The sequence below is a fragment of the Carassius carassius genome, chromosome 11 (genome assembly GCF_963082965.1).
Source record: "Carassius carassius chromosome 11, fCarCar2.1, whole genome shotgun sequence".
Classification (NCBI taxonomy): Eukaryota; Metazoa; Chordata; class Actinopteri; order Cypriniformes; family Cyprinidae; genus Carassius; species Carassius carassius.
The window spans coordinates 28,189,251-28,215,930 of record NC_081765.1 but is presented as its reverse complement, the minus strand read 5'-3'; the positions used below and the strand labels follow the sequence as shown (position 1 = coordinate 28,215,930).

Genomic DNA, 26,680 nt, shown 5'->3' with positions numbered 1-26,680 from the left:
ACATTTTTCATAACATTTACCTATTTTAACTCATGATTCTGACTTTTTTTCTCGCAAATGCAAATTTAGATTTCCTAGTTACTCAGTTTAACTCAACAATTGCGAGTTTGTCAATTCTGAGGGTAAATAGCCAGTAGTGTGGGATTGTAAAAGAGGAAAAGAGAGAATGACCAGAATTGTGAGATCTAATCTCGGAATTGTAAAAAAAAATTCAGAATTTTGATATAGAAACTCAAAATTAACTTTTGTATTATTTTGTTCCATGGTTTTCACACTGCAGTCAAACCAGCTGCTGATGACTAATCAGGCATTCCAAACCTCTAAAGAGAAGAACTATATAACCCTGGGACTCGCCCGAATCATGCAAAAGAGATACAGTATTAATTCTCTCTCATATATTTCTCTTCTAATCAGTGATGATTGTTTATTATTTGATCATTTGAGTTTGGAAAGATTCACTTAGTCCCTCTCTTTGTTTGTTTGTTTTTTTCAATTGTCAAACCAGAGAAATAAAGTCAATTTTCATATTGGAGTACGTCAGAAAACTGGTCAGGAACTATATCTCACTATTACTTGTTTGATATTATTGCACATGCAGGATGAGTTTGGGATACATTTTCAAGTAAGTACATATGTTAAAGTTCTATATTAGAAAACCAACCAGTCAGTGAGATTTATCACCTTTGGAAGAACTGACCTTTAAGTTCAACCATGCTAAATGTCATGCTTTAAGAAGATATAAGACTCTATAAACTTAAAAAAAAAAGGAAAAAAAAGGATGTTTTCTAGGGGAGCCGACTTAAAGTCTTTCTTTCAAAAGAATACGATCAAGTCCATTACAACTGATTGAAAGCATCTAAAACAGGTATATGTGGATTCATTCATTAAATCTGTAACAAGTGATTTTTTTGGTCCTTGATTTTATACTAAAAGAGAAACTTTAAAATAAAATCCTATTGAAAAAATGTATTCCAGTCTATTTACAGTTGCTGCTAATGACAAATGTTGAAGCTGACGATTGACGCTGTAAGTTGAGGAAAGACAGAAAAAGAGAAAAAGGCAAGAGAACGATGTACCACAGTGTTGGGGTCACTTGGAGTAAATGTTTATATAAATCCTCTCCGCTGATGCCTCAAGGCTCTCCATCCAAAACGATGTAATATAACCTAGAATCATGACAGACCAGCTGTGGAAGCTCTGCAAGCTCTCACAATATCCAAACATGCAACAAGGAGGAAACATGCTAGAAAGAGAAACATAAGGGAGGGATGTTTCTAGTCCCTGGAAAGAGTGAGTGGAGTATATATATAGAGTTATGTTATCTCCTAAGAATTACGAATCATTTACTTTTTATTACAAATTGAAATTTCATTTACGTTTTAGCCCAAACTGTTTCCCTCCTGAATATCCATGAATGGAGGTCAGGAAAGCAATGGGTAGACCTATGTCAGGTCATGAGATTTTGTTGATTTTATAGCCAAGAATGTGACTGGTAATGGCCTGCATATATTAAACATCTTGCCTGACACTCACACAAAGAAAAGCAACCCTTCAACGTCTGGATATATGTAATGTTTGTATAAAAGTGCAGGAGTTCAAGTTGTGTAAATATCAAAAAGCAAGCTAATGAATCCTGGAACATCCCTTTGTTATGGATAGACAGCTGTCTAGGCCGCAAGCATGATAAACAGAATTATAAAAAATAACATTTAAAGTTTAAACTGGGGGGAAGAAACACGCACATAAAAAAAACATTAAGCATGCCTTTGAAGTTTTTATCTAAATAACAAAATACACCATGAAGAGTTTTATAAAATCTTTCATTCATTTCTTCTATGCATCAAAGGTTTGTAGCTACCACAGGCTCCCATATACTAAAAACACATGCTCTCTTTCTAGCCAAGTGTATTAAATCACCATAACTTCCATGATATCTCATGTGGTGAAAGCTTTGTTTGAAAAAGGTTTACAAGACTTGTCGATAATGTGCACATTAGAGATGCCGACGAAACGTCTTTTTGTAGTTCATCTAAGAAAACGTACTGAATTTTAAAATGGTTTTATAGCTTTAAGCACTGGAAAATGCAGTTACTTAAAAATTATTTGAAATGGGGTTTATCAAGCCTAATTAAGCAGGCAACAGATTAAACAGGTTAAACATTAAAATAAGTTTATTAAGAATTGGTGGTAAGAGATTTAGAGCAATGTGAAGGGTAATGAAATTATGTAGTCTCAAAAAAAGAAAAAAGAAAAGAAAAAAACCCATTCTGGGCCAAGTATCTCACTGCACATCATCGAAAGCAAGCAAAAAAAAAAAAAATGGATATGTCCAAACCAGAGGAAAACATTTTCCTTGTACAAACTAGGATGTTCTTCCTAGACTGAAATCAGTGTGACTCTTCATTTGAAGATATTTTGTATCTCAGCAAAGGGCAGCCGCAAGGACATTGAGGAGAGTCAAGGCTTGAATAATTGAAGGTTTCACAGTCACTTTGAGGTCTATCATTCTGGAGTGATAGTCTGAATTACAATGTGGACATCCCATTTTCACACAGATTCTTCTTCAAAAAGAGGGAGTGAACTGTGAAGAACTCTATCAGTTAATTAAGAGAGAGGTCCGAGGTCTGTGAGACACAATTTATTTGTGTCCTTAAAGCAAGACTGTAGCCCCTGTGATTCCTGGACATCAGCATTCAGTAATTAAGTTCTCAAAATCAGGATATAATCAAAAGAGAATATCACATTGTTTGACGTTCAGATGAAAATCGTACATTTACAGACTACTCTCTCAAACACATATACTTGGTGCTGGAAAGACAGACTCAGATGAGTCACTGTTTCCATAAGGTCATTTTCTAACCCATACAGCCTCGTTCCAACAACAAAGTTCCTAAACACAGCAAGTTATGATATTTCCACATCAACCAAAGAAAATTACATGTGATTTATATTACAGTTAATCTCCGATAATGCAGCTTCTTGCTGGAGATGTAAATTGTAAAGAAGAAGCTGCCCATTGTTATCCTAGACCGTGCCGACGGAAGTCTGAGGATTTGGCAGGGAACCACAGACATTAGTTGACACGGAGTAATGCTGAGCATGTTCAGTGTGGTCAGGTCAGGCCAGACTAGAAGACTGGTGGAAAATATCCGTCAGAAGTCCACAAAGCACCATGCTTTTGGTATCCTCATCACTAGGGGAGTTTAACCATTGCTGTAGAAAGCACAGAGTCTGCAATTAATTAATTAGCTGAGGGAAAGAGTGAGCATTTTCTTCACCTTTAATGGTAAGGTTTTCATGGCTTGTGAGCGCTATTTTCCCTCCCATTATCCTACATGTGAATTCTATCTGGATTACATCTGTTTTTGCATGTGTTGTAGTTTCATTTGTTTTCTGTAAATTGCAGTGAATACCATGGACTGTGGAATATGAAACTTTTCTCTCTTTAAAAATAAATCAAATATTGCAAACATATGCTACTCTAACAATTTATGCCAACAGCATGAAAAAGAGTATACAATTGCTTTTATGCATCTTTAAATATGATATATAATATAAAAACTGGCCAGCTTGGGAAAAAATAATTAATAAATAAAAAAGGCCAAAGCATGGAAGTTTGCATCATGCATGTTCCATTTAAACGTGAATGTGACTGCAAAATAAATTCCCCTCCCATGTTCAATGCATTCAGTAGCTAATTATTACTAGAGAAACGCCAATCAGAACAAACCTACAGAGAAAACATTTGTCCAACTTCCAGAAATCATGTTTCTTGCTTGTGCAAAAAGAAAAATGAATTAATAGATATAAAAAAATAACAAAGAGTGCAATGTAGGCTAGGCTACTTAATATCAGCAATCCTGGAAAACCGGGTGTAAAGCTGCATATATGCTAGCATGTTTGCTGGTGTGTTCAGGAAAAGATCTAACTTTTCGTTCACATATTTCCCTTACACATTCATTTCCACAGGCCAAAACGCTATCAACAATTTACAATAGAAACACCCAAGTTACCATCAAGTATTCACCACCCCTTGCTATATTTATTCATAAGCTTGAACACTCTGAATGATCGTATCTCCCCGTTAGCTGTAATGTGTGGCCACATATGATCTGCATTCCAGAATCAATACGGGATGAACATTTCTTATGAGCATAGTGCAAAACCGATATGAGCGGCCAAAGTTCTTGTCTGCTTCTTTACCTGCTCAGTTGCTATTTGCTTGCTTTGTCGCCAGTATTACAACATATTAAATATTTTTCAAATAGCCTAGTGGGGAACAAAAACATCATTTTCAGGCTGGAGATTTCAGGTGAGAACAAACCCCGGAAGGTTTCACTGCGGCAGCCGGATAAAGCTCAGGGGTGCCTCCTGGTGTTCTGGTACTACAGCAACCCGTACTGCCGAACGTGAACATTTGAACATTTGCCAAAGAGCAGTTCATTATTCTGCAAAGTTCTTGTAGTTCGATAGCTTGAAAATGTTGTATTAGGAAATAGTTTCTTCTAAACTTTATTTTAATGATGGACTGAATTGCAAAGTGCAGTAGAGGTCTGTTGGAAGCAATATGTAGCCCATGAATCAGACGTCCTGGAGAGCATTAGCTCATGTCTTCCCACCAGAGGCTTTCCAAAAGGCAAGGGATCACCTTTTCCAGTAATTCTCAGCCACTTTCTCAGCCTTTACTCACCTATCTGGCCTTTTGGACTAGTTGCTAGCAGGGGCGATTTTATGATTTTCATTTTGGGGGGCTCAGCCTCCAATGAGGGTATAATAATGAATAAATAAATAAATAAAGTTTGCCTAATAGATTAGGGTGGTATACTAAAACTATTGCAGTATTCCACTAATTAATAATTAATTAATTAATTAATATTTCCGTAAGTTAGATGGGTATAACATCTGAGTACTGAATAAGCCAAATACAAGTCTTCTTGATCACACACACACACACACACACACACACACACACACACACACACACACACACACACACACACACACACACACACACACACACACACAAACACAATTTTACTGTTTGCATTTCTAGTACAAACTTTTTCATTAGCTCAAGTATACAAACCTCTTTCTGTGTTCAAGTAGGCCTACTGTCTGTCACTGTCTTCAATCATTTGCACATGTAAGGTAGTTAATGTTGAATGCACTGTAATATGTTTATATTGAAAATTTAATTTTCAAATGAAAATAGCAACATGATAGTTTTAATATGTGTGAAAGGCAACATTTTTGCTGGAGGAAACAGCTGTGGTGTTTGTTAGCTGGCCCAGTGTGTTATGATGTGTTTTTTTTTTTTTTCGCCTAGTGCATGCTGTCCAGAAACTTAATGCCCCCTTACCATTACAGGCTATTGCATATTCCCAGGTGCATGGTTTATGTAAACATGGGGGGTTAGTGATGTCACAAACCCGTTGCAGACTTTTTTTTTTTTTTGTAGTGCTTAAACAGTGATTTTTTTAAATGAAAAAAATCTCCCTTTGTATTGAACATTGTGCTTCGTAACCTTGCAGATGTTATTTATGTTCTAACAGGAACATTACACACTAACTAAAGTTAAAAAAGTGAAATCATAATCAACCACCCCTTTAAGTTTTGTTCTTCTGTTTAACATTAAAGAAAATATTTTGAAGACTCTGGGTCACCAAATACTTGCTGACACCCATTAACTTCTGTTATATGGGGGAAAAAAAATTATTATTATATATATATATATATATATATATATATATAGGCCTATTACTGAAGTCAATGGGGACCAGAAACTTAATATAACTTTAGATACAAAATTACTGTATTTGATTGACGCGTTTAGAAAAATACCTATAATAATACATGTTAAAATTAATTAAATACAACTACCTATATATGACAGGTTTTTTTATTAACAATGAGTTTTTTATAAAAATGTGTGTGTACACAATATTTATAAAGTATTTACCATTTTTGCCCATAGAGGATGAGTTGAGCTGTACAGAGAACGGACAGGTGTACACAAACAAAGACATCTGGAAACCTGAACCATGCAGGATCTGTGTTTGTGACAGCGGAGCCATCTTGTGCGATGAGGTGCAATGTGATGAAGTCTCTAACTGTGCAAAGGTAATAATTCCAGAAGGAGAGTGCTGTCCTGTTTGCCAGAGTGACACAACGCACAGCACTGGCAATGGCAGACCAGGTGAGGATGTGCACCACATTTATATTCATTTAGCATCTTCATGCAAATCTGTGTTTTGAAATTTTAGAATGGATAAACAGCAACTATTTTTTATCTATTTCCTTTTTCTTGTCAGCGGACAGAATTGCCAAGGTATTCTATAAAGTTCAATAAATATATAAATAAAGATATTACAAATAAAGTCTTCTATTTTGAATTTTACTCTTCTTGATTTCAGGGTCAGAAAGGAGAACCTGGAGATGTCCCAACTGTATGTTTGAACATTTATCTTACATGAAGATGAGGATGGATATATAACAATGTTTGTAAATAATACAAACATTTAATCTTGATTTTAGGTTATTGGAATAAGAGGTCGTCCTGGACCAATGGTAAGATTTCTTCATTTACTTTTGTAGGGTCTCGATATTAACAAATAGATCAATCAAATGGAAAATAAGTGTTTTCATGCTGTGCTTTGTGCAGTTAATCAATCACATATAGCTACAATATCTAGTAGATTATTTAATATATATTTTCTGATGTCTGGACACTAGATGGAGACAGAGCACAGCTCAATTTATTTTCCTTGAACTGGTTTGGTCTTTATTTGAACTTTTCATGTAACCTTGCTAATAGATTATTTTGAAACTTTATACTCTAGCAAAAACTCATCCAGTCTAATTGCAATCAGAACTTTGTGTGTGACAACTGTGACAACAGTTTTCACAGACTAGACCTATATTGCTAATGCTAACAAGACTGTTTTTTTTTTAACTTCGATTGTGTAATTTGATGCTTATTATACAGGGTCCTCCAGGAGCTCCAGGATACAGAGGAGACAGCGGACCTAAGGGTCGTCCTGTAAGAAACAACAAATTAATTTCAAATTTGATTAAAGATATGAAATATTGTGTAATATTATTGTAATGTTATGTTACTTTAGCCTGATTTTAATGTCTATTGTAGGGTCTCAGGGGTCCTCCAGGATATGACGGAGAGCCTGGTATTCCAGGACAGCCAGGAGAGCCAGGGCCCCCAGGACATACCCCAGGAGTGAGCTTATTATCTATAATTCATTAATGATTATATTATCATATAGATCATTAATCATCACATAAAGTAGGACTGCAGGACAGAATATAAAAAAGAGGGGTGAAGAAAAAAAACACAACAATTACAATATAGAGAAAGTTTCAGTTAATAAACCCCCATGTCCTCTCTTACTTAGGGAGAGTTGTCTTCACACATGGCTGGAGGATTTGCTGACAAAACAGGAGCCCAGCATGCCATGATGCCTGGAGTTCGGGTAAGTGGAGATTCTGTAATTTAAACAAAACTATTGTATCATATAAATGACAATTGCTTCATTTGATTTGGATGCTGTGTTGTGTTCAAAAACACAATGTGTTTGAATGTGTTTTATTCTAGTAACATAGATGTTTTTCAATAGGGGGAGGCAGGAGCAAGGGGACCGCCTGGGCCAAATGGGGCACCAGTAAGTATTTATTTGATAAGAAATCTTTGTTACACATTTCAGGTCAAAAGAATATGGCTTTCAGCAGTAGCATGTTTTTCAATTTCCTCTAGGGGGTGCCAGGACCACAGGGACCTCCTGGTGATGTAGGAGATCCAGGGACAATGGTGAGGCAACATGATTAATTATCTGCCTGTGAAAACTTCATAATTTACTGGGGGCAGTCTGCCTCACAATCTTTATTTCAAAAGCAAACATCAGCCAGGAAGAACTCAAAAAGTACTAGCTGTTTGGTATTGGAGGTGGAAGAGAACACTAGTCATTTACTTCCCCCACCTACAATCCCAGCCGGTACCGAGACTCGAACCCGTGACCTCTGAGTTATGTTACATATCCTTATACTAAGAAAAGCTTGTACACTATGAGGCACAGAAGATGGCAGGATTTATCTTTAGCTATTTTTTTTTTGATTGTTTTTGTTTTACTTAAGTGATTATAAGACAGGTTTGTGTTGTTTAAGAATTAAATATACTTTAAAGGTGTGCACCAATTATGAGGTATTGAGATGACTAATAGCTGAATTAACACCTTTCAATGCTGCAGAATCAGCCTTTCTAATAAATTCCACGATCATACTGATTCTGGAAGCAATGCATTGTTTTGTTACTAAATGAACACTCCATGAGTACAACTGGACAATATCATTGTTATTGTTCTGCATTGTATAGGGTGGTGCTGGCCAGAGAGGACCAGAGGGTCCTTCAGGGAAGCCTGGTGAAGATGTGAGTACTCTATGCTGTATCATGAGAATCCTCACAACAATGTGGAAAAATTTAACTGGATCTGATATTGATTTATTTATTTTTCGTCTTTTTTCATTTTTTGGTCACAGGGAGAAGCAGGGACTCCAGGGGGTGCAGGAGAAATGGGATTTCCTGGATCTCCTGTAATAATTGGCACTCTTTATTAGCAGCTTTAATAATCGAAAGGTATTGCTTGCGTTTAGTTTTATGTTTGAATAATTCTTTTTATATTCAGGGAGCAAGAGGATTTCCAGGGACGCCAGGGCCACCAGGTTTAAAGGGCCAGAGAGTAAGTCAACTCTTAGTCTCTAGTGTTTTTATTTTTATATTTTTTATTTTTCATTGAAATGTGGTTTCACTTAAAAAAAATAAAATTACAACAAAGACAATATGACTAACAAAGAATAATAACTATTTTAAGATTCCGGAGGTCACTAATCAAATGAGGTAATTTTTGATGTTGACCATGTGAACTCGTTTTGCAATAAATGACAAGAATACAAAGTAAAAGCATTGCTAGTAGTCTCAGATTTTTGAACCTTGCTCTTTTATATGCTCTCTTATTGTTATATCCCACTTTTGTCAAGTGTGAGAATTTCATTCTCTTGGTCTGGGGATCTTTTCAAGTTGCTATTTTCCTCTTATTGAGTGCACTACAATTTTCAAAGCATCACTGTTTTGGCATTACTTACAGATCATCCACCAGGCCACCAGTTTGGTCTTGAATACATCACAAAACATTATATGAAATACCTGTAAAAGAAATCAGACTTCACACACAAAATACTAAAGAACAAAATATACGACCATCATGTTCGACAATAAGTAATTGGAGATTATTTTGCACAAGCAACTATTCAGCACAAAGTTCCCTTGGTTGAAAAGACAATTCATATTAATACTAGAATAGAATGCAGAATTTACAAATAATACTTTTCAAGTTACTTGTGTGTTTTAAAGGTTACTTTGGAAATGTAATAGGTTACAGATTATAAATTACCCTATTTCATTTTTCTACATTTCTGATGAAAGTTGTCAACTTTTAATCATTTTCAAATATTTAAACCAGACTTTCAAAATCTTCAAAAAACAAACAAACAAACAAAAAACTTGAAATAATATAACAAACTTTTTTTTTTTAAGCCACCACAAAATCAAACTTTAGCATCTGTTTTTACTCTGAGATCGTTCTGAGGTTAAATATAGATTTAAAATCATAACACGATATAGTTTAATAGCCATGATACTGTTTCTGAAATCAAATCTTTGCATAGAAAATATGACAGGAAACACTGGCATCTAACAATGGCTTGGAAAAAAACAGTTTATATAAAAACTCTCTCCACCTTCAATGTCATGACTTAGGTGCCCTTGAGCAAGGCACCGAACCCCCAACTGCTCCCCGGGCGCCGCAGCATAAATGGCTGCCCACTGCTCCGGGTGTGTGTTCACAGTGTGTGTGTGTTCACTGCTCTGTGTGTGTGCACTTCGGATGGGTTAAATGCAGAGCACAAATTCTGAGTATGGGTCACCATACTTGGCGGAATGTCACTTCACTTAAAAAAAAATAAAGCATATACATCAACCCAAATAGAAATTAAAACAGTTATTGAATAAGCATGTGTCCTATTGTGTGTCCTAAACTCCTGAAACATTGATGTCTCATATTTTAGAGCTGTCAATGCATTTTGGGAAATAAATCAATTAAATATGTGTGTGTATGTGTGTGTGTGTGTGTGTGTGTGTGTGTGTGTGTGTGTGAAAATGTTCAGATGTAACCCTTTTTTAATTGTTAACATTTTCATAAGTATCTGTAATTTGTATACACTTTTTTTTGTAACAGATTACAATTACAATTATTTTGTAATAAAATGGTGTAACTCCATTACATGTAACTACTGTAGTTACTCCCCAGCACTTCCTATTGTTACTTTTAGATTTCTAGATGGAGTCTAACAAAATCATAATCCTGCTATGTCCTTTCATAATTCAGGGGCACCAAGGTCTAGCTGGTCTTAAAGGAGAACATGGAGCTGTGGGATCAAAGGTTTACCTTATGCAAATTTACTTAATTATTAAGTAGCCACTCACTATAAACCCTAACAGTTAATATTGACAAAGCTTTAAAAGAGCAGAACTTTATGGCTTCATACTTGAATATATATATATATATATATATATATATATATATATATATATATATATATATATATATATATATATATAAACACAAATATTAAATATGATTGTATTAACCATTTCATGTTTCTAAGTACATTTTCGTGATATATTATTTATTATTTTAGGGTGACTCTGGTGGACCTGGTGCAATGGGTGCCCCTGGTCCTATGGTAAGAAGACCACATCCCAATTCATTTCCCATCCCAATTCAAACTTCAATTAAAGTAGAATTACAGATGTGAATCCAGTAGATAAAAAACAGATGTTCTTCATTCTCACACTGCCTCAAATGCTTCTAACCTTATTTCCAATGAAATTAAAATGGCCTGTTGCTAAATGCAGGGTCCTAGGGGAATGCCAGGAGAAAGAGGACGCCCAGGCCCAAGTGGCACACCGGTGAGAACAAAAACATTAATAAGTAATAGCACCTTTCCAACTTTAATAAGAGCTTTTGAGTATAATTAGAGTAGTGTTTTTATTATTATTATTGGTTATATTTTTTTATATATATGTTTTTTAGGGTATGCGTGGTGCTCAAGGAAATGTTGGAAAACCAGGACCAATGGTAAGAAATTTTAATGAACCAAAGGATAATATGTGACAAACCAAGCAACTACAAACCTTGTGATGCTAATCTATAATGGTTTAATTTTTAAAGGGTCCTTTGGGAATTAATGGTGCCTCAGGGTATCCTGGAGGCCCAGGCATGAAGGTGGGTTATGATATCAAGGATCTATACATATGTTTTGTAGCATTTTTACATTTATAGCTTTTAGTCCTATATATTGTAATAGTTCATCTGAACTTTAACACTCCATTAAATCATTGTTAAATCTATTATTAAAAGGGAATATAATTGCTTTACAGGGTCAACCAGGACCTACAGGTGTTAGGGGACCAGAGGGGCAACAGGGACAAAGAGGAGAGACAGGACATCAAGGCAGATCTGGACCACCTGGACAACAAGTATGTTTGTGATGGTCATTTTGCACATTAGTACATGATTACAAATATAAAGTCCATTATTTATTAATCTGTAATGCAAATTGAGAAATTATAATGAATTTTTCAGGGGCCTATGGGCACTGATGGTGGTCCAGGATCCAAGGGCCCAGTGGTATGTTAAAGAAAAAAATATTTACGTAATACATTAATGAAAATCAGCAAAAATGTTAAAATATTGCCGTTTTAATGGGATTACAAATGCAGATATTGGAAGCTAATACAATATAATTTTCTCTAGGGAGCTCCTGGTCCTCAGGGTCCTGTTGGTCTGCTGGGCCCAAATGGCCCACCAGGACCTCAGGGAAGCACTGGACAGCCTGGGATCAAGGGTCAAGGGGTAAGGAATTCTTTGCACATGTTGTAACATATGTATTTATGAACAGAATATTTGTTGTGTTCATATTTTGTAAAATAGTTAGCTACAATATATGTAGTATTATTTGTACCCTAAAATGTGTATAATTAAAAACAATTAAGAACACTGAATCTCAAACTAGTCTTTTGTTTTGTGTTGTGTTTAGGGAGATGTAGGTGTTCCTGGATTTAAAGGAGAGGCTGGACCTAAAGGAGAACCTGTAAGTTTTGATTGAATAATACTGTAGACCTATATACATGTATCTTTTTTCACACAGATGAAGAATGCAATTTCTATACCATGTCGTCAGACATAATTACAAAATAGTTTTCTAACAGGTAAAAATATAGCAGACAAAAACAAAACAAAAACAGACATAAAAGGTAAAAAACTAGCAGACAAAAACTTAAAACAGACATTACCTTTAAGTGTAATGCATTTTTTTGTAATAGGGACCACCAGGAGCACAGGGAGTAATCGGACCTCAGGGAGAAGAGGGAAAACGCGGGCTCAGAGGAGATCCAGGTTCTGTTGGCCCACTCGGACCTGTTGGTGAGAGAGTGAGTCTAATTTTCTTTTTACGGCCTTTACAAAAGCAGACTGCATGATCGTAATTTCGAAAACCACCTCAATTTTCATGGGGTTTTTATTGTGTAATATAGGGGGCACCTGGAAACCGAGGATTCCCTGGTCAAGATGGCTTACCGGGTCCAAAGGTAATAAAAGAGTTCAATCAAATTCAAAGTATTAACTAGTTGAATTTAATTAGCTGAATACTTTTGTTCATAATTATCCAAGGGTGCACAAGGTGACCGTGGAATTACAGGAACGTCTGGTCCTAAAGGCTCTACTGGAGATCCAGGGAGAACGGGTGAACCAGGTCTACCAGGTGCAAGGGTAAATGAAATTGTTCATGTGTTGTGTCTGAGTCAGAGAAGAATGCACCAACTTCTTCAAATACATCACTAATTAATTTTTTGCATGCTCTTTTTCTCAGGGTTTGACAGGTACACCTGGAGTTCAGGGTGCCGAAGGAAAGCCAGGACCACTGGTACCTCTATCTGATGTTTTCCATTCATGACTCGAATAAAATATTCACATTTTTAACAGAAAATAAAGAAATGTTACTATTCACCTTCTACAGGGTGCTCCAGGTGAGGACGGGCGCCCAGGGCCTGCCGGGTCACCTGGAACAAAAGGCCCTCCTGGAACTATGGGATCAATAGGCCCAAAAGGTTTTAGTGTGAGTGGAATTTTTATTCATTTATTAATATATTCTCTATAAGTACATGACTTATCATTTGAACAATAATTCAGGGGGATCCAGGAAAGCCAGGTGAGCAGGGATCTGCAGGAGTTTCTGGGCAAAGGGTGAGTTACAGCAGTTAAATATATTAACTACTTTTGACACTACATCACCTGAGAGTAACTGCATAACAAAATGCCAAAAAATCAATAAATAATAATAACTTTGAATATCTGAGCATTCACATTGTTTTAAATGAAAATTAACTTTGTCCTTCAACCCTGACTTTCTCGTAGGGACCACCAGGCAAAGATGGAGAAGTAGGCCCAGCTGGTCCGGCAGGTCCACATGTAAGTGTGTTATTTTGTCTCTGTATTACACAACCATCTACTTTTGCTATTGTGTTGTATAGCTATTAAGCTTACAATTACACAAGTGCAATTAGAGTATAATGTATGATTTTATTTCTTGATTTTCAGGGTCCAGCAGGTGAGAGAGGCGAACAGGGACCTCCTGGAATGCACGGCTTCCAGGTGCTTGATTTATTACTATTTAATATATATATATATTTTTAAATCTTATTTATCTGGCTCTTTTATAAGATCAATGTCCTTCTTTACTTATTTCGCAGGGTTTGCCGGGACCAGCAGGTGCTCCTGGAGAGGCAGGAAAACCTGGTGATCAGGTACAGTTAGTTCACTTCAACACTAAGTATATCACATCAGTACATCAGTAATTCCTTGAAAAAAATGGATGAAAAAGATAAATGGGACAAATGGCAGCAAACAATGCTAAACGGACATTTATCTTTCTCTCAAGGGTATTCATGGTGAAGGCGGCCCAATAGGCCAAACTGGACCAAGGGTGAGTTCTAGTTTTACCTTAAAACGCTTCTGTAAACACACATTGTTGAGGTCAAGACATGTCCTTATTGGTCAGTCATTTAATTTAACAGGGTGAACGTGGGATTCCAGGAGAAAGAGGAGATCTGGGATCTCCTGGTTTGTCTGGAGCCAAAGGTATCCCAGGGGCACCTGGTCCTGATGGCCCAAAGGTAAAACTAAATACCTATAGTTAGTAATGAGAGACAGGAATAATGCTTCCTCTGTTTAAATTATTTGAGTATAGCATGTTATGGTAAACAAGTATTTGTTTTAATGTTCTGAGATGAGTCAGAATCATTTTCTGTGCTAATCTAACACATCCCAGATTCTTGACAGATATGACGCCTTTATAAATATCATTATTTTGTTTAATTAGTGAAACAGAATGTTTACATGCTTTAATGTTCAAAAAACACATTATTTTTCAAATACTGTACATTATTGTAGGTTCTCTATGCCCCGCCTCTCTCAAATGCGTTGTTTTCTACAAAGTCTCTTCTTATGACACGCGCAGTCTGGTCTGATTGGCCAAATGACGCAGCGTTTGGCCGAACATCACAACACTCATTGGAAATGTAATGCCCCTTTCCATAATCGCGAGCTTCTTCTTTCAAAATAAATGTAAAACAGTTAATAATGTCCTTAGTTTTACCATCAGTTCAAGCCCAAAAGGGGAACAGAGTCGCAGGCCAGACACAGTGATGAAGCTTGAATGTGTTTGCAGTTCACAAGCCACAGACTGTTAAGACAGCTGACTCCACTGTGTGACCATCTCTCTCCCTCTCTTTCTCTCTCTCAAACGTACACACACTAACACACACACCCTAACACGCAAAACTCCATGTTTGGACATTCAATAGCAAATACTTAAACTAATGCACCTACTTTCGGAAGGCCAAATAAAGTGTTTTTGCTTTCGTCTAGATACACACAGCATCTCTCTGACATGGCTGCCTCAACACTAACTCTGGTTACTGAAACCACACCTTCTTTCTTTGCGTGAACATTTTGCAGCATTACACAAATATTTCCATATTGTGAGGTAGACATGGGGGCGTGTTTGAATGAGCCATTTTAGGGGTGCGTGGCAGAGTCTTAACTTTGATAAAGAATATCTGGTCACAATTTTATGGTCCAATTCTCGCTATTAACAAACCATTAACTATGATTTTGCCTCAATAAACTCCCAATTTGCTGCTTATTAATAGTTAGTAAAATAGTTGTTAAGTTTAGGTTTGGGATGGGATTAGGAATGTAGAATATGGTCATGCAGAACAAGTGCTTTATAAGTACTAATAAACAACCTATATGTTAATAATAGACATGCTAATAAGCAGCTAGGTAATAGTGAGAATTGGCCACTAAAATAAAGTGTTACCGAATATCTTTTTGGATTTGAGACTTTAGTCTTTGCAACTTTACAGATCTTCTTTATGCACCAAGAGCTTGTAACACTCCAAAGATATAGGAAACATTATGACCCCTTTAATGTACTGTACATCGAGCACAGAATACACCCTGAAATAAGCACACTGCATCAGTTTCACTATGCAGCTTCTGTACTTTATAATCCTGACATATATAGTAAAGATAAAATTTGTTTTTTAATGTTTTTAAAATGTTAATTTATCATTCTGTTAAATTTTATTGAAGGGTAGCCCTGGGCCTCCTGGTACAGTAGGGGATCTAGGCCCTCCCGGTTTGCAGGGAATGCCAGGTGAAAGAGGGATCTCTGGCCCATCAGGTCCAAAAGGAGAGAGAGTGAGTAGCGATATTAGATTTACAGTGTGCACTTAGATATTTTTATATTTGTAGTTCTTTAATTTACCTTTTTCCACATTTAGGGAAATATTGGTGAGAAGGGATCAGAGGGCACTCCTGGAAGTGATGGTGCAAGGGTAATTATTTGTATTATAATCGAGTGGTCATCAACCAGTGGGTTGCAAATCATTCTGATGATGCCAATGACAAAAAATTACAAATAAAATAAAAAAATCATATAAAAATAAAATAAATTAGCTATGATATAGCTATGATAATCTATCATTCTGTCATTTTGATCAGTACAACTAGTTTAGAACCACTGCCTTAATGCATCTCTTATTGATTTTCAGTGACATAAATTTGAAAGGAACATTTCAAACTGACAAAAGCTGAGATAAAAGCATACATCTCAATATCAAGAATTAACAAATGTAAAACAGACATCTTAGTAATTGAACAGAAGATGAACTGTACAAGACTTGTTCAAGCAGGCCTGATCATAGATGCATGCATAAAATTATCTGTAGATGATGCTTAATATGCATGAAAGAATAATCTCATATTGACGTGTTGTCTTTCACATGTAGGGTTTGACAGGCCCAATTGGCCCTGCAGGACCCGGTGGTCCAAGTGGTGAAAAGGTACACACACCTACTGTCATTATTATCTATATTTTATTGTAATAATGTTTTCTTCCACCACATAAGTCTAACGTAGTGTTTTAACAGGGAGAACCAGGCCCTAAGGGACCACCTGGACCTCCAGGATCAAGAGCAATGCCAGTGAGTTGATATTTGAAACTGAGATACACAAGGCAACAAAGTTTCAAATTAATGTTTTCAAATGTATTGATTTAACAACAAATATTTGTGCTAAAACCAAGGGATCCCGTGGTGAACCTGGGCCAATAGGTGCTGTAGGCTTTGTTGGACCAGCGGTAAGTATACATTTTGAAATCTGACAAAAACCTCATTGTTGATTGATATGGTATGCATTAACTATGCAAAAATGCAAAGCTTTGGGTAAGATCATTGAGTAAACTGTTTCTGAATTTGGTGTGCTTTCAAAACCACAGGGTGTTGATGGTCAGCCTGGTGTGAAAGGACCACCAGGGGAGCCTGGACAAAAGGGTGATGCTGGATCTCCAGGCCCTCAAGGTTTGGCTGGTCCTCCAGGGCCACAGGTGACAAAGCACTTGCATAAAAATGGTTTTCAGAAGGTGCTATGAAGATGATAGGGAATTAATAATCTCCTTAATATGTGTGACTACAGGGTAATATTGGTGTGGCTGGACCAAAGGGTGGTAGAGGAACACAGGGGGCACCTGTGAGTATAGTTGTGATAACAAATACTGTATCATATATTTTAATGGCTAGTCAGTTAACCAACCTTAATGCTTAGGGCCCAACAGGTTTCCCTGGATCTGCTGGAAGAGTTGGCCCACCTGGTCCAACGGTATGTTGAATGGACAACAGAGGTTCACAATCACAAATCAGAAATTATGAAAATTCAAAACATTTGAAAGATTTATTTAAAATGTATTTTCTTAGGGTCCTATTGGTGAACCAGGTCCACTTGGTCTTCCTGGGAAAGAGGGTCCTCCTGGTCTTCGAGGAGACCATGGATCCCCAGGACGCCAGGGAGAGAGAGGTCCCCCTGGGCCTGCTGGGAGCCCTGGAGACAAAGGAGATTCTGGAGAAGATGGACAACCAGTAAGTACACCAGATGTTTCTCAGGTGAAATACTAAAGTGTAAAAACAGAATCTTAACGGTTATTTTCATTAGGGACCTGATGGTCCGCCAGGTCCTGCTGGAACAACGGGGCAAAGAGGAATTGTTGGCCTTCCTGGTCAAAGAGGAGAACGTGGAATGCCAGGACTTCCTGGACCAGCTGTTAGTATCCATTACAAAACATCCCAAATTAATTAAATAATTAAATAAAGAAAAATAAATTGAAATTAAATTACTTAAATTACTTACTGTTCCCTATGGTGTACATACTGTACTAAATGACATCTGAGTTTACTTCTTATTAAAAAGACCTCCACTAATCTGCTTGCTCATGACTCATGTAGGGTCCTCCAGGAAAACAGGGCACATCAGGAGCCTCGGGAGACAAAGGACCTCCTGGATCAGTTGGGTTGCCTGGTGCTAATGGACCACGGGGGGATCCTGGACCTGATGTAAAATTTATTTTATATAATTGTTAGATAACGACATTTGTACTTACTAGAGTTACTCGGCACAATAAATAAATATAACAATTTTTGGTTTTGATTATTAGGGACCTGCTGGGTCTGATGGCCCACCAGGAAAGGAAGGTGTCATAGGGGCCCAGGTGAGATCTAAAACAATTAAATGACCCATGTCTAAACCTTAAATTCAAGCTGTGCCAATCTTACAAAAGCTGCTTACTTTTTTTTAAGGGTGATCGAGGTGATCCAGGCCCTGAGGGTGCGACTGGATCTACAGGACCACCTGGTTCCTCCGGTCCTGTCGGTGCAACTGGAGGAATTGGAAAGAGAGGAGAGCATGTAAGTCTTATATTTCTTCTTATAATTTAATATATACTAGAATGCATGTTGGCTCATGTTTTCTTCACGCTGTCTCGGCAGGGTTCAAAAGGTCCTTCTGGCCCTCCAGGTTCTGCTGGAAAACGAGGACTCATAGTAGGAAACCTATGACATAACACAATATGGCATAATAAGAAAGGCTCCAAATACCTTAAAGTTGCAAATAAAAACAACTGCTCCATTTTTCAACAATTTAAGGGGCCGCAAGGACCAAGAGGAGATAAAGGAGATCTGGGTGACCATGGAGAGAGAGGACAGAAGGGTCACAGAGGATTTGCAGGATTACAAGGTCTTCCTGGACCACCTGTAAGTTATAACAAAGATCCCCTCTAGGTTTAAAGAAAAAAAAGGTTATTTCAGAACCTCCATAATTTGCGTGAGTCATGTAATTCATTAAATATAGAATATCAAGCAATATATTATCAGTGAAGCCTTTTTCCATCGTAAAATTTTACATTAACTTTTTACATTACATTTACATAATTTTTTAGGGCACAACTGGAGAACAGGGAGCTCCAGGCATCTTTGGTCCAAGTGGACAAAGGGTATGCTTTTAACTTGTTAAATGTGAATTATTTACAACTAGTGAAATGGTAATTGACATGAAATAAACTATTTGTCTCACAGGGACCTCCTGGGCCCATTGGGCCACCAGGAAAGGAAGGATACATTGGACAGCCTGGACCTATGGGACCTCCTGGTTCAAGAGGAGTTAGTGGTGATATTGGACCAGAGGCAAGTTAAACTTTCCTACCACTTCACATAGCATTAAAATTTAAGACACCCACTTATTTTTGTGTCATCATGATTAGGGACCTCCTGGAGAACCTGGCCCACCTGGCCCTCCTGGCCCTGCTGGACCTCCCACTGCAGCTATGGAAGATCTCTTTGGTGGGCCTCAAGATTATGATGCTGGTCCTCCTCCCCCAGAGTTCAGTGAAGATGAAGCTCTTCCCAAGAGTAACTCAACAAGCATGTTCCAAGCTGATCCTGGAGTTCAGGCTACTTTGAAGGCTTTGAACAGCCAGATTGATAGCATGCGTAGCCCTGACGGTAGTAGAAAGCATCCTGCCAGAACTTGTGAGGACTTGAGACAATGCTACCCTCAAAAAAAGAGTGGTAAGTTAAATTAAGGGTATTGCACAGTTCGGTAATTCATTACTGTATGTAATACAGTGACAAATCAGTATCCTACATATACCAACACAAGCTCATTGGAGGAAAAAAAAAACGTGCTGGGGTGAAATTTTTGAAAATGTATATTTTGTGACAATTTTAAAGTGTCAAGTGAGTGGCACTAAAAACAGTTTTATCCGATCAGATAAACAGACTTATCAAATGAAATATCAGGGGAGTGGCGCTAAAAGGTTCATGAAAATAATGTAACACCTATATAATCCTTACTTTAAACCTATGCAGTAGAGTTAATGAAAGAAAATTGGAGATAAAAACACATTTGCTGAAGCAACCATGGCATTTGAGTGTGCTTCTACAAGTGTTTGAGGTTTTGAGCCTCATCGTTTGAGCCTCATCTTTTATGGGACTCACTCTTGAATGCTCCGCATTCCAAGTGCAGTGTACAAGGTGAGCTACCAAGTAAGTTTACTACATCAGAAAAGCTTCTTATATGCAACTGATTATTTAATGCAAACATCAAAATGTATAAGTTTACAAATCATGCACTATGGTAAAAAAAAGGTAAGTTTTTGGAGTTTTACAAAAATGTAGGCAGAGGCTTGTCTTTTCAATGAGCTTATGTTGACATACAGTCAGATATATTGAATTACATGTATACACTTACTATATGAGAGAGAAAGACATGAGATACAAATACTAAACTGTACTATTAAACACTGTTCTAAACAATGTTACAGTTTTTACAGTATGTTTACAGTATTACTATGCTATCATTGTCATTTTGTCTTTGTACCTTAGCAGCTGCTATTTTAATAAGAACCAAAACTATTTCCAATTATTACCAGAATATTAACAGTTGAACTCAAACAAATGTAAATGTTTCATCCTTTCATCATAGGTGAATACTGGGTGGATCCAAACCAGGGCAGTGCAGAGGATGCCATTAAAGTTCATTGCAATATGGACACTGGAGAGACATGCATCTCTGCAATACCCTCCAGCATCCCCCGGAAGTCATGGTGGAGTTCCCCAGGAAGTAAACATGTGTGGTTTGGAGCCAATATGAATAGAGGAACATATGTAAGAATGTTGAACAACTCTTAAGAAAATGTATTTGTTTAATCATGTCAATTGTGTGAGCTCGGTTAGTACTACAATACTTAGAATGCAAAAGAAATTAGTATGACATTGAGTAACAGACTAATATTCATCACTGCCTATTATTTATTTCATTTTGTATCTTTGTTAAGTTCACTTATGGGAATAAAGACCAGCCGGCCAACACTGTCACAGTTCAGATGACTTTCATCCGTCTGCTCTCCAAAGAGGCATCACAAACCATCACTTACCACTGCAAGAACACTGTGGGCTACAAGGATGAATCAACTGGAAATCTCAAGAAAGCAGTCATCCTCAAAGCTTCAAATGATCTTGAGCTCAAAGCTGAGGGAAATAACCGCTTTAGATACACTGTCCTTGAGGACAGCTGCTCAGTAAGTACCCCGCAATACATCATTTGTATAAAGGCACAAGCCTTGTTACAAAACCTAGTGATCTGTCTTACTCTATACTGCCTACATTTTACAAGGAAGCCAAATGTAACCTTAACTGATAACTGAGGATCGGATTTGGAACACTCTACATGGAAAGCAAACTTGTGCATCAATACAAACAGCACTAGTGTATTTTAGCATGTTGCTAAATTAGATGTAACACACATGCAGTATCAGTACGCCATAAGATATTACAATTGCCCCGAAAATAAACCTAAATGGATGTATTTCTCTTCACAGCAAGCAAATGGTAGGTGGGGCAAGACAGTGTTTGAATACAGGACGCAGAAAACAGCAAGACTACCAATTGTGGATATTGCACCTGTGGACATTGGAGGTTCAGATCAAGAGTTTGGCATTGATATTGGGCCTGTGTGCTTCTTGTGAAACAAGGAGTAGTGATGCATTGAAGAGATTCCCGAGTCTCTTAAAGTGACTGCTGACAAGATCAGCCTTGTACATACAGAGCATGGGACTTTTCTGGCCCTGTAGCGAAATATTTATTATGCCTTCCAAGCGTTTCAAGAAAGCAGCCGCTCCATAAGTTTTTTTAAGATTGACCTCTTGAAATTCGAAATTAAATTTAACAGAATTTTTATACTACAAGACTGTTCATCAACTGCTGTTTTAAATTGAGATGGCCATTGCAAATAACACCGTAATGATGTTATACACTGTACCAACACTTAAAACTATTTGGATTTGCCTGTTTTCATTACAGTATTTTTAACTAATTATTATTTTTACACAAAAATGGTGCTATAGAGGAAGTTTGCATTCAGTTGAGTGTATTTTGATTCCTAAAACTGTACTCTTGCACATTCACTTTGTAATTACTTTCAAACCAAATTTACAATTAAAGATGAAAACGCTGATTTATTAGTGCAAGCTACCTCATTTCTATAAACCGGCAAAAGCTGAACAGACTCACTGTACATGAATCCTGTAAGGAGCTGTACGATTGGAAATTGGAAATGCAAATAAAATGAAATGCATCTGAGACTCTTAATTGCTAAAAGGTGCATTATTATTTCTCTTTCCCATTTTTTTTCTCTTTTGTCCATTAGGTCTATATTTTAAATACTTTTGTAATGGTAAAAGTCACAATGTAGTAAAAGAAAATGCTGGTGCAATTCAATTAGATGCAGTATAGACAATTTTACGATGTCATATTTTCTAAAAAGCATGCAGGCATACTTATTCTTGCACTTTTTCTTTTATTATTATTATTTGATCCTATTTTAGAACTTTTTTTAAGCTTATCTCATGTATTTGCTTGCAAATTAAACATACCCTCAGTAACATTTATCATTTTATTGAATCAATCAAAACATTATTTCTTTTTTTTTTCTTGAATTTTGAAGATGCTCATTTCTTTCCTCACCTTTTAAGCATGAAAATATATTTTTAATTAATAAAAATGTATGATATTGTTTGCTTTATTATATCCTCTGTAAGTTGCTAGAGTGATTTATGCAATTTTGTTCAAACCTGTCGGAATGTATTTTTATTATTATTATTTTTAAAATTCTTTTTATTTTTATGCTCTGAGTAAACAGCAAGAAATGGCAGGGATTATAATAGTTTAAAACATTTTAAAAATAGTTTAAAAAAAAATAGTTGTCCTTTCTGTATGCTAAAAATATTTGACCAAAATAATTGTCAAATATAATCAGAACTGTAAACACCTATAGCGAAAACTGTTCGTTATATTGCTTGTTAAACTAGCAGTATTTTGGGGGATCGTAAAAATGGAGATTTACTGAACAAAATATGTGCTTTTATGAATCCTGTTTGAATGTTGTATTATTATGCCTTGTAAACATGTTCCTCAGACAGGCTTTCTACAGGTTTCTGCAACAATTGCACTGACTGAAATATGACACATCTAGGTGCAGCACTACTATGAACGCAAAAACACCTTTGTTGAACATACAAAGGATGGGGAAGAAAGCAGCTAACAGAGCAGCGATGGGAGAAGAATGAAGTAATGCACTCCAAGATGCGGTGCTCTTCAGAAAGACACACTTACGAACAGTACACAGAAGATTACATGATTGAGCCAAATTACATTCTGAACCATCATTATAAAATAAAGCGTGAAAAAAAATAACATTTTAAGCTTTTATACTAATTTTAAGAGTAAATTTAAAAACTTTTAATTTAATGGTAAATCAGTGGCACTCAAGTACATAATGACCATTTTACTGTAATCTCTTGATATTGTATTTTCAGTACATTATCTGCCATTTGAAATAAATTACTTAAACACTACAGCATGTGTGTGAAGATTTGTTGAGCCAAAAATAAATAAATACATCATACATGGTCTCTTATTTAATGCTAGTAAAGGTCTAAGAAAGACATTTTACAAAACATGACTTATACAGAGAATATGTACCGTTTTCTTTTAATGACTACAACAGCAAAGGCTAAAATAATGCTGAATTAACAATAATACATGAACAGAGCTCTTTCAAAGTGCTTCCTTGTGCAAGAGTATACTAAAATATATCATATACAATTAAACTGCAATACAAGTACATGTTAATGTGGAAATAGTCCAGTCCTACAGTTTAACTGCTGTTCAGTTAAAAAATACTGCATTTTAAAGGATCCATTGCTATTAAAAAAACAATATAGTAATTTAACATGAGATTTGATACAAAAGGAATGTTATGTATAGTACTGCATTAAGTGTTAAAAATAAAGTAAAAATATTACTTAAAGGGAACTCTCCATAATGATAACATTGTATGTGTTTATGATTTATAATATACCATACAAAATAAAAAACAGTAGCTTGTTTGTGTAACACAAACTAAAAATTGCCTTTGATGACAAATATGAAACGTCGACACAGACTGTGCAATTGGACATACTTCCTTCATCCTTCATTGCCTGTACAAGCAAGGGGTGTTAAAACTACATTACTAGTTTTTTCCTTTTTTTTAGTTCTTACAAAAATATTGATCTACTGCTTCAGATTTCTCAATAGACTGTTCGCAAATGCATAATGCAAATACATAAAAACATAAGAGAAGACATTGATATCTTGACTGTAAACCCGAGTTTTGGCACTTTAATACAAATGGTTTAACATGAAAGTGACAAAACTTTCTTCTTGGCATCAACAGCGACCTTCTAGTGGATCGAGGGAAAAGACAGTGCCCTCTACTGTTAGTCCCATTTTGAACCCCTCCTGGAGAGGGCAAAAAATTGAATTATTCCTTTAAACTGTGTAACACATGCAAGTTTATTTCAAATACGCAACCACATTCTAGATATATACAAATCTGTTTAATAAGTAAAAAGCTTTTTTTTTAAGCAGGGCATGCAGCAGAAAAAAATGGCACAGGGCTGGAAGTGTAAATAATTTATCTTAGAGAAAAATCTGAAAATATTTTCATCATTTAATCACCATCATGTTGCCCCATGGAACACAAATGGAGACATTTAGCCATACAATGAAAGTGAATGGCGACCAGGGGCTATAAAGCTCTAGCATGATATAAGATTTGTGCATAATATTCCAAGTTTTATGACATAACAGATTGAAATTGAACCCATGATTCAATGGAAATCATCTGCCATAGCTTTCAAATCTTATTTAGGTGAATTAAATATGTGCTTATTTACATATTGTCTATAACTGATTAAAAAAATTGGTTTGTACCTCAAATGCAACTTCTCCATGGCTTTAGAAGTATATTGTGCACATATCTATGCACACAATCTGTGGAAATCAGTCACCATTAATTTTCATTTTTGGATAAACTATCCCTATAAAACAGTTAAGCATGCCAAATTAGACCCAAGCTATATTTCATCTAATAAATAAATAAATAAATACATCGAATTTCCTTAAAATACAAACCATCTTTGCCGCTGCAAGCAGAAAGAGAGCAAAAAGACAGAAAATTTAGGTTGTTAGTTAAGCAAAACTGGCAAATGATATAACATTTTCAAGTAACTGCTCTGTATGCAAAATGTACTGCATGTTAGTCTATTCTAAGCAGGTTCAAAGCATACATAAAAAGCAAACTTAGCAGTTCTCTTGAAAGTTTTCCATCTACAAACAGTATAGCACTCTCAAGCCAAATTCAAAATGAACATAAAACCAAATATAATCATCACATAATTCCCTTCTGCACAGAGAGAGTCTTCACAGCTGCAGCAGTTCCTACCATCTGCTCCATTAGCTGCTCATTAACACCAGTCCATTTGCTAATAATTCACAAACATGCAGTCACCTGCATTTCATCCAGCTTGGACTGGATGTCAGGAGGAAAGTCAGCTGCTCCACAGGTGAAAGGGTCAAATGGCTCTGCACCAAACAGGTCTTTGCCTGAAGAACAAAAAGGCAGTATTTTCCCCTTCATTTTACAGGCCACTGAAGCTAACATCCATAATATATAACCTTATGCAACCTGATCTTATAGCCGAATGAGCTTTGGTAAAGAAAAGGAGGGGGGAAGGCAACTTACTAATCTCTGTAGGCCTTGCAGGGGGCTGAGGGGCTGAGCCATTACTTGCTGGTAATGGAACCAATGGGGTCATTGGAGAAAATGGAACCATGTCAAATATGTCAGTGGGCGTCTTCGAGGACATGCTGCTTCCCTGCAAATGTGAATTATGCATGAAGTACATTAGCAATCTGAAGAATCACTCACTTGAAAACCATTATCATACATTAAAACTTAAGAATAAAGTGCATACTAGAGTATATTGCACTATACCACATTATACAACATACTATTTATTTATAAGGTTGAAGTCAACACGAACTCAAAATAGCCTTAATTCACAAATGTTTTGGTGAAAATTTAATTGTGTGCTTTGAATGAATGATGAATGAATGACACATTTTGTGCATTTTTTCATTGAATAAATTAATAATTACATTTTTATTTCTTAATTAGTAAGTCAAAAATATGTTTTAATAAAAACAAAAAATACATAATAAATTTATATTGACCCAATTTACATTCCAAGTGTTTTTGTACCTGAGTGAGTGAATAAAATGAAATTAACGATTGAATCTTGACCCATTCACATTCTTGCTGTTTTTGTGTGTTTTGTTGTATGCATTATTCCATTATATATAAATCAATAATTACATATGTATTTCTTAATCAGAGCCATGAAAATATATATTTTTAATAAGAACATTTACAAATAAAATAAAAAAAATATTATATACCACCCTTAAAAAAAGAAAAGAAAAATGAATAAAATAATTTGCTCAACTTCTGAACTAAAGTTACTAATTCGCTGATTCGATGAATCCCACTTTCTCAATCTTATCTTGATCCAATTAACTTCCAAATGATAAAAAAAATACCTTCCCCCCTTGCTAAACATCACAATTTAATTTGGAAATATTTCAAATTACAGAAGTAAAATGGGGTTTAGACAAAACTCATGACCTGGTTCGCACTGCCCCAAACAAACACCTACAGGGTAAACACACCGCTCCAACAAAACCCAGCAACCACTGGAATCTAGTGTATGCGTTTGTTGGGGC

At 36.1% G+C, this 26,680-nt stretch overlaps 2 protein-coding genes across 11 annotated transcripts in view; one reads left to right on the top strand and one right to left on the bottom strand.

The window, feature by feature from the left end:
• LOC132153144 (collagen alpha-2(V) chain-like) overlaps positions 1 to 23,308 on the top strand; it is a 33,747-nt gene extending 10,439 nt beyond the window's left edge. The window contains exons 2-54 of one of the 2 annotated variants that reach the window (XM_059562446.1): positions 5,975 to 6,196; positions 6,315 to 6,328; positions 6,414 to 6,446; positions 6,535 to 6,567; positions 6,986 to 7,039; positions 7,145 to 7,231; positions 7,407 to 7,484; positions 7,629 to 7,673; positions 7,766 to 7,819; positions 8,381 to 8,434; positions 8,545 to 8,598; positions 8,691 to 8,744; positions 10,449 to 10,502; positions 10,762 to 10,806; positions 10,979 to 11,032; positions 11,157 to 11,201; positions 11,295 to 11,348; positions 11,504 to 11,602; positions 11,709 to 11,753; positions 11,880 to 11,978; positions 12,163 to 12,216; positions 12,449 to 12,556; positions 12,659 to 12,712; positions 12,795 to 12,893; positions 12,994 to 13,047; positions 13,141 to 13,239; positions 13,314 to 13,367; positions 13,539 to 13,592; positions 13,722 to 13,775; positions 13,874 to 13,927; positions 14,062 to 14,106; positions 14,198 to 14,296; positions 15,780 to 15,887; positions 15,971 to 16,024; positions 16,478 to 16,531; positions 16,619 to 16,672; positions 16,774 to 16,827; positions 16,966 to 17,073; positions 17,163 to 17,216; positions 17,292 to 17,345; positions 17,441 to 17,602; positions 17,676 to 17,783; positions 17,966 to 18,073; positions 18,175 to 18,228; positions 18,317 to 18,424; positions 18,506 to 18,559; positions 18,662 to 18,769; positions 18,955 to 19,008; positions 19,091 to 19,198; positions 19,276 to 19,582; positions 20,499 to 20,680; positions 20,851 to 21,093; positions 21,394 to 23,308. In XM_059562446.1, coding sequence (XP_059418429.1) covers positions 5,975 to 6,196; positions 6,315 to 6,328; positions 6,414 to 6,446; positions 6,535 to 6,567; positions 6,986 to 7,039; positions 7,145 to 7,231; positions 7,407 to 7,484; positions 7,629 to 7,673; positions 7,766 to 7,819; positions 8,381 to 8,434; positions 8,545 to 8,598; positions 8,691 to 8,744; positions 10,449 to 10,502; positions 10,762 to 10,806; positions 10,979 to 11,032; positions 11,157 to 11,201; positions 11,295 to 11,348; positions 11,504 to 11,602; positions 11,709 to 11,753; positions 11,880 to 11,978; positions 12,163 to 12,216; positions 12,449 to 12,556; positions 12,659 to 12,712; positions 12,795 to 12,893; positions 12,994 to 13,047; positions 13,141 to 13,239; positions 13,314 to 13,367; positions 13,539 to 13,592; positions 13,722 to 13,775; positions 13,874 to 13,927; positions 14,062 to 14,106; positions 14,198 to 14,296; positions 15,780 to 15,887; positions 15,971 to 16,024; positions 16,478 to 16,531; positions 16,619 to 16,672; positions 16,774 to 16,827; positions 16,966 to 17,073; positions 17,163 to 17,216; positions 17,292 to 17,345; positions 17,441 to 17,602; positions 17,676 to 17,783; positions 17,966 to 18,073; positions 18,175 to 18,228; positions 18,317 to 18,424; positions 18,506 to 18,559; positions 18,662 to 18,769; positions 18,955 to 19,008; positions 19,091 to 19,198; positions 19,276 to 19,582; positions 20,499 to 20,680; positions 20,851 to 21,093; positions 21,394 to 21,540 — 4,388 coding nt within the window. In that variant the 3' untranslated portion in view covers positions 21,541 to 23,308. Of the gene's footprint in view, positions 1 to 5,974; positions 6,197 to 6,311; positions 6,329 to 6,413; positions 6,447 to 6,534; positions 6,568 to 6,985; positions 7,040 to 7,144; positions 7,232 to 7,406; positions 7,485 to 7,628; positions 7,674 to 7,765; positions 7,820 to 8,380; positions 8,435 to 8,544; positions 8,599 to 8,690; positions 8,745 to 10,448; positions 10,503 to 10,761; positions 10,807 to 10,978; positions 11,033 to 11,156; positions 11,202 to 11,294; positions 11,349 to 11,503; positions 11,603 to 11,708; positions 11,754 to 11,879; positions 11,979 to 12,162; positions 12,217 to 12,448; positions 12,557 to 12,658; positions 12,713 to 12,794; positions 12,894 to 12,993; positions 13,048 to 13,140; positions 13,240 to 13,313; positions 13,368 to 13,538; positions 13,593 to 13,721; positions 13,776 to 13,873; positions 13,928 to 14,061; positions 14,107 to 14,197; positions 14,297 to 15,779; positions 15,888 to 15,970; positions 16,025 to 16,477; positions 16,532 to 16,618; positions 16,673 to 16,773; positions 16,828 to 16,965; positions 17,074 to 17,162; positions 17,217 to 17,291; positions 17,346 to 17,440; positions 17,603 to 17,675; positions 17,784 to 17,965; positions 18,074 to 18,174; positions 18,229 to 18,316; positions 18,425 to 18,505; positions 18,560 to 18,661; positions 18,770 to 18,954; positions 19,009 to 19,090; positions 19,199 to 19,275; positions 19,583 to 20,498; positions 20,681 to 20,850; positions 21,094 to 21,393 lie in introns of both variants that reach the window. The other variant, XM_059562445.1, reaches the window with a different exon arrangement.
• A 693-nt stretch (positions 23,309 to 24,001) lies between these two features.
• Positions 24,002 to 26,680, bottom strand: part of LOC132153142 (PTB domain-containing engulfment adapter protein 1-like) — a 212,261-nt gene continuing 209,582 nt past the window's right edge. For 7 of the 9 annotated variants that reach the window (XM_059562439.1, XM_059562436.1, XM_059562443.1 and 4 more), the window contains 3 exons: positions 25,641 to 25,773; positions 25,407 to 25,501; positions 24,002 to 24,355 (listed from right to left, as the gene is read on the bottom strand). In XM_059562439.1, coding sequence (XP_059418422.1) covers positions 24,284 to 24,355; positions 25,407 to 25,501; positions 25,641 to 25,773 — 300 coding nt within the window. In that variant the 3' untranslated portion in view covers positions 24,002 to 24,283. Of the gene's footprint in view, positions 24,356 to 25,030; positions 25,042 to 25,406; positions 25,502 to 25,640; positions 25,774 to 26,680 lie in introns of all 9 variants that reach the window. The other 2 variants (XM_059562442.1, XM_059562444.1) reach the window with 1 other exon arrangement.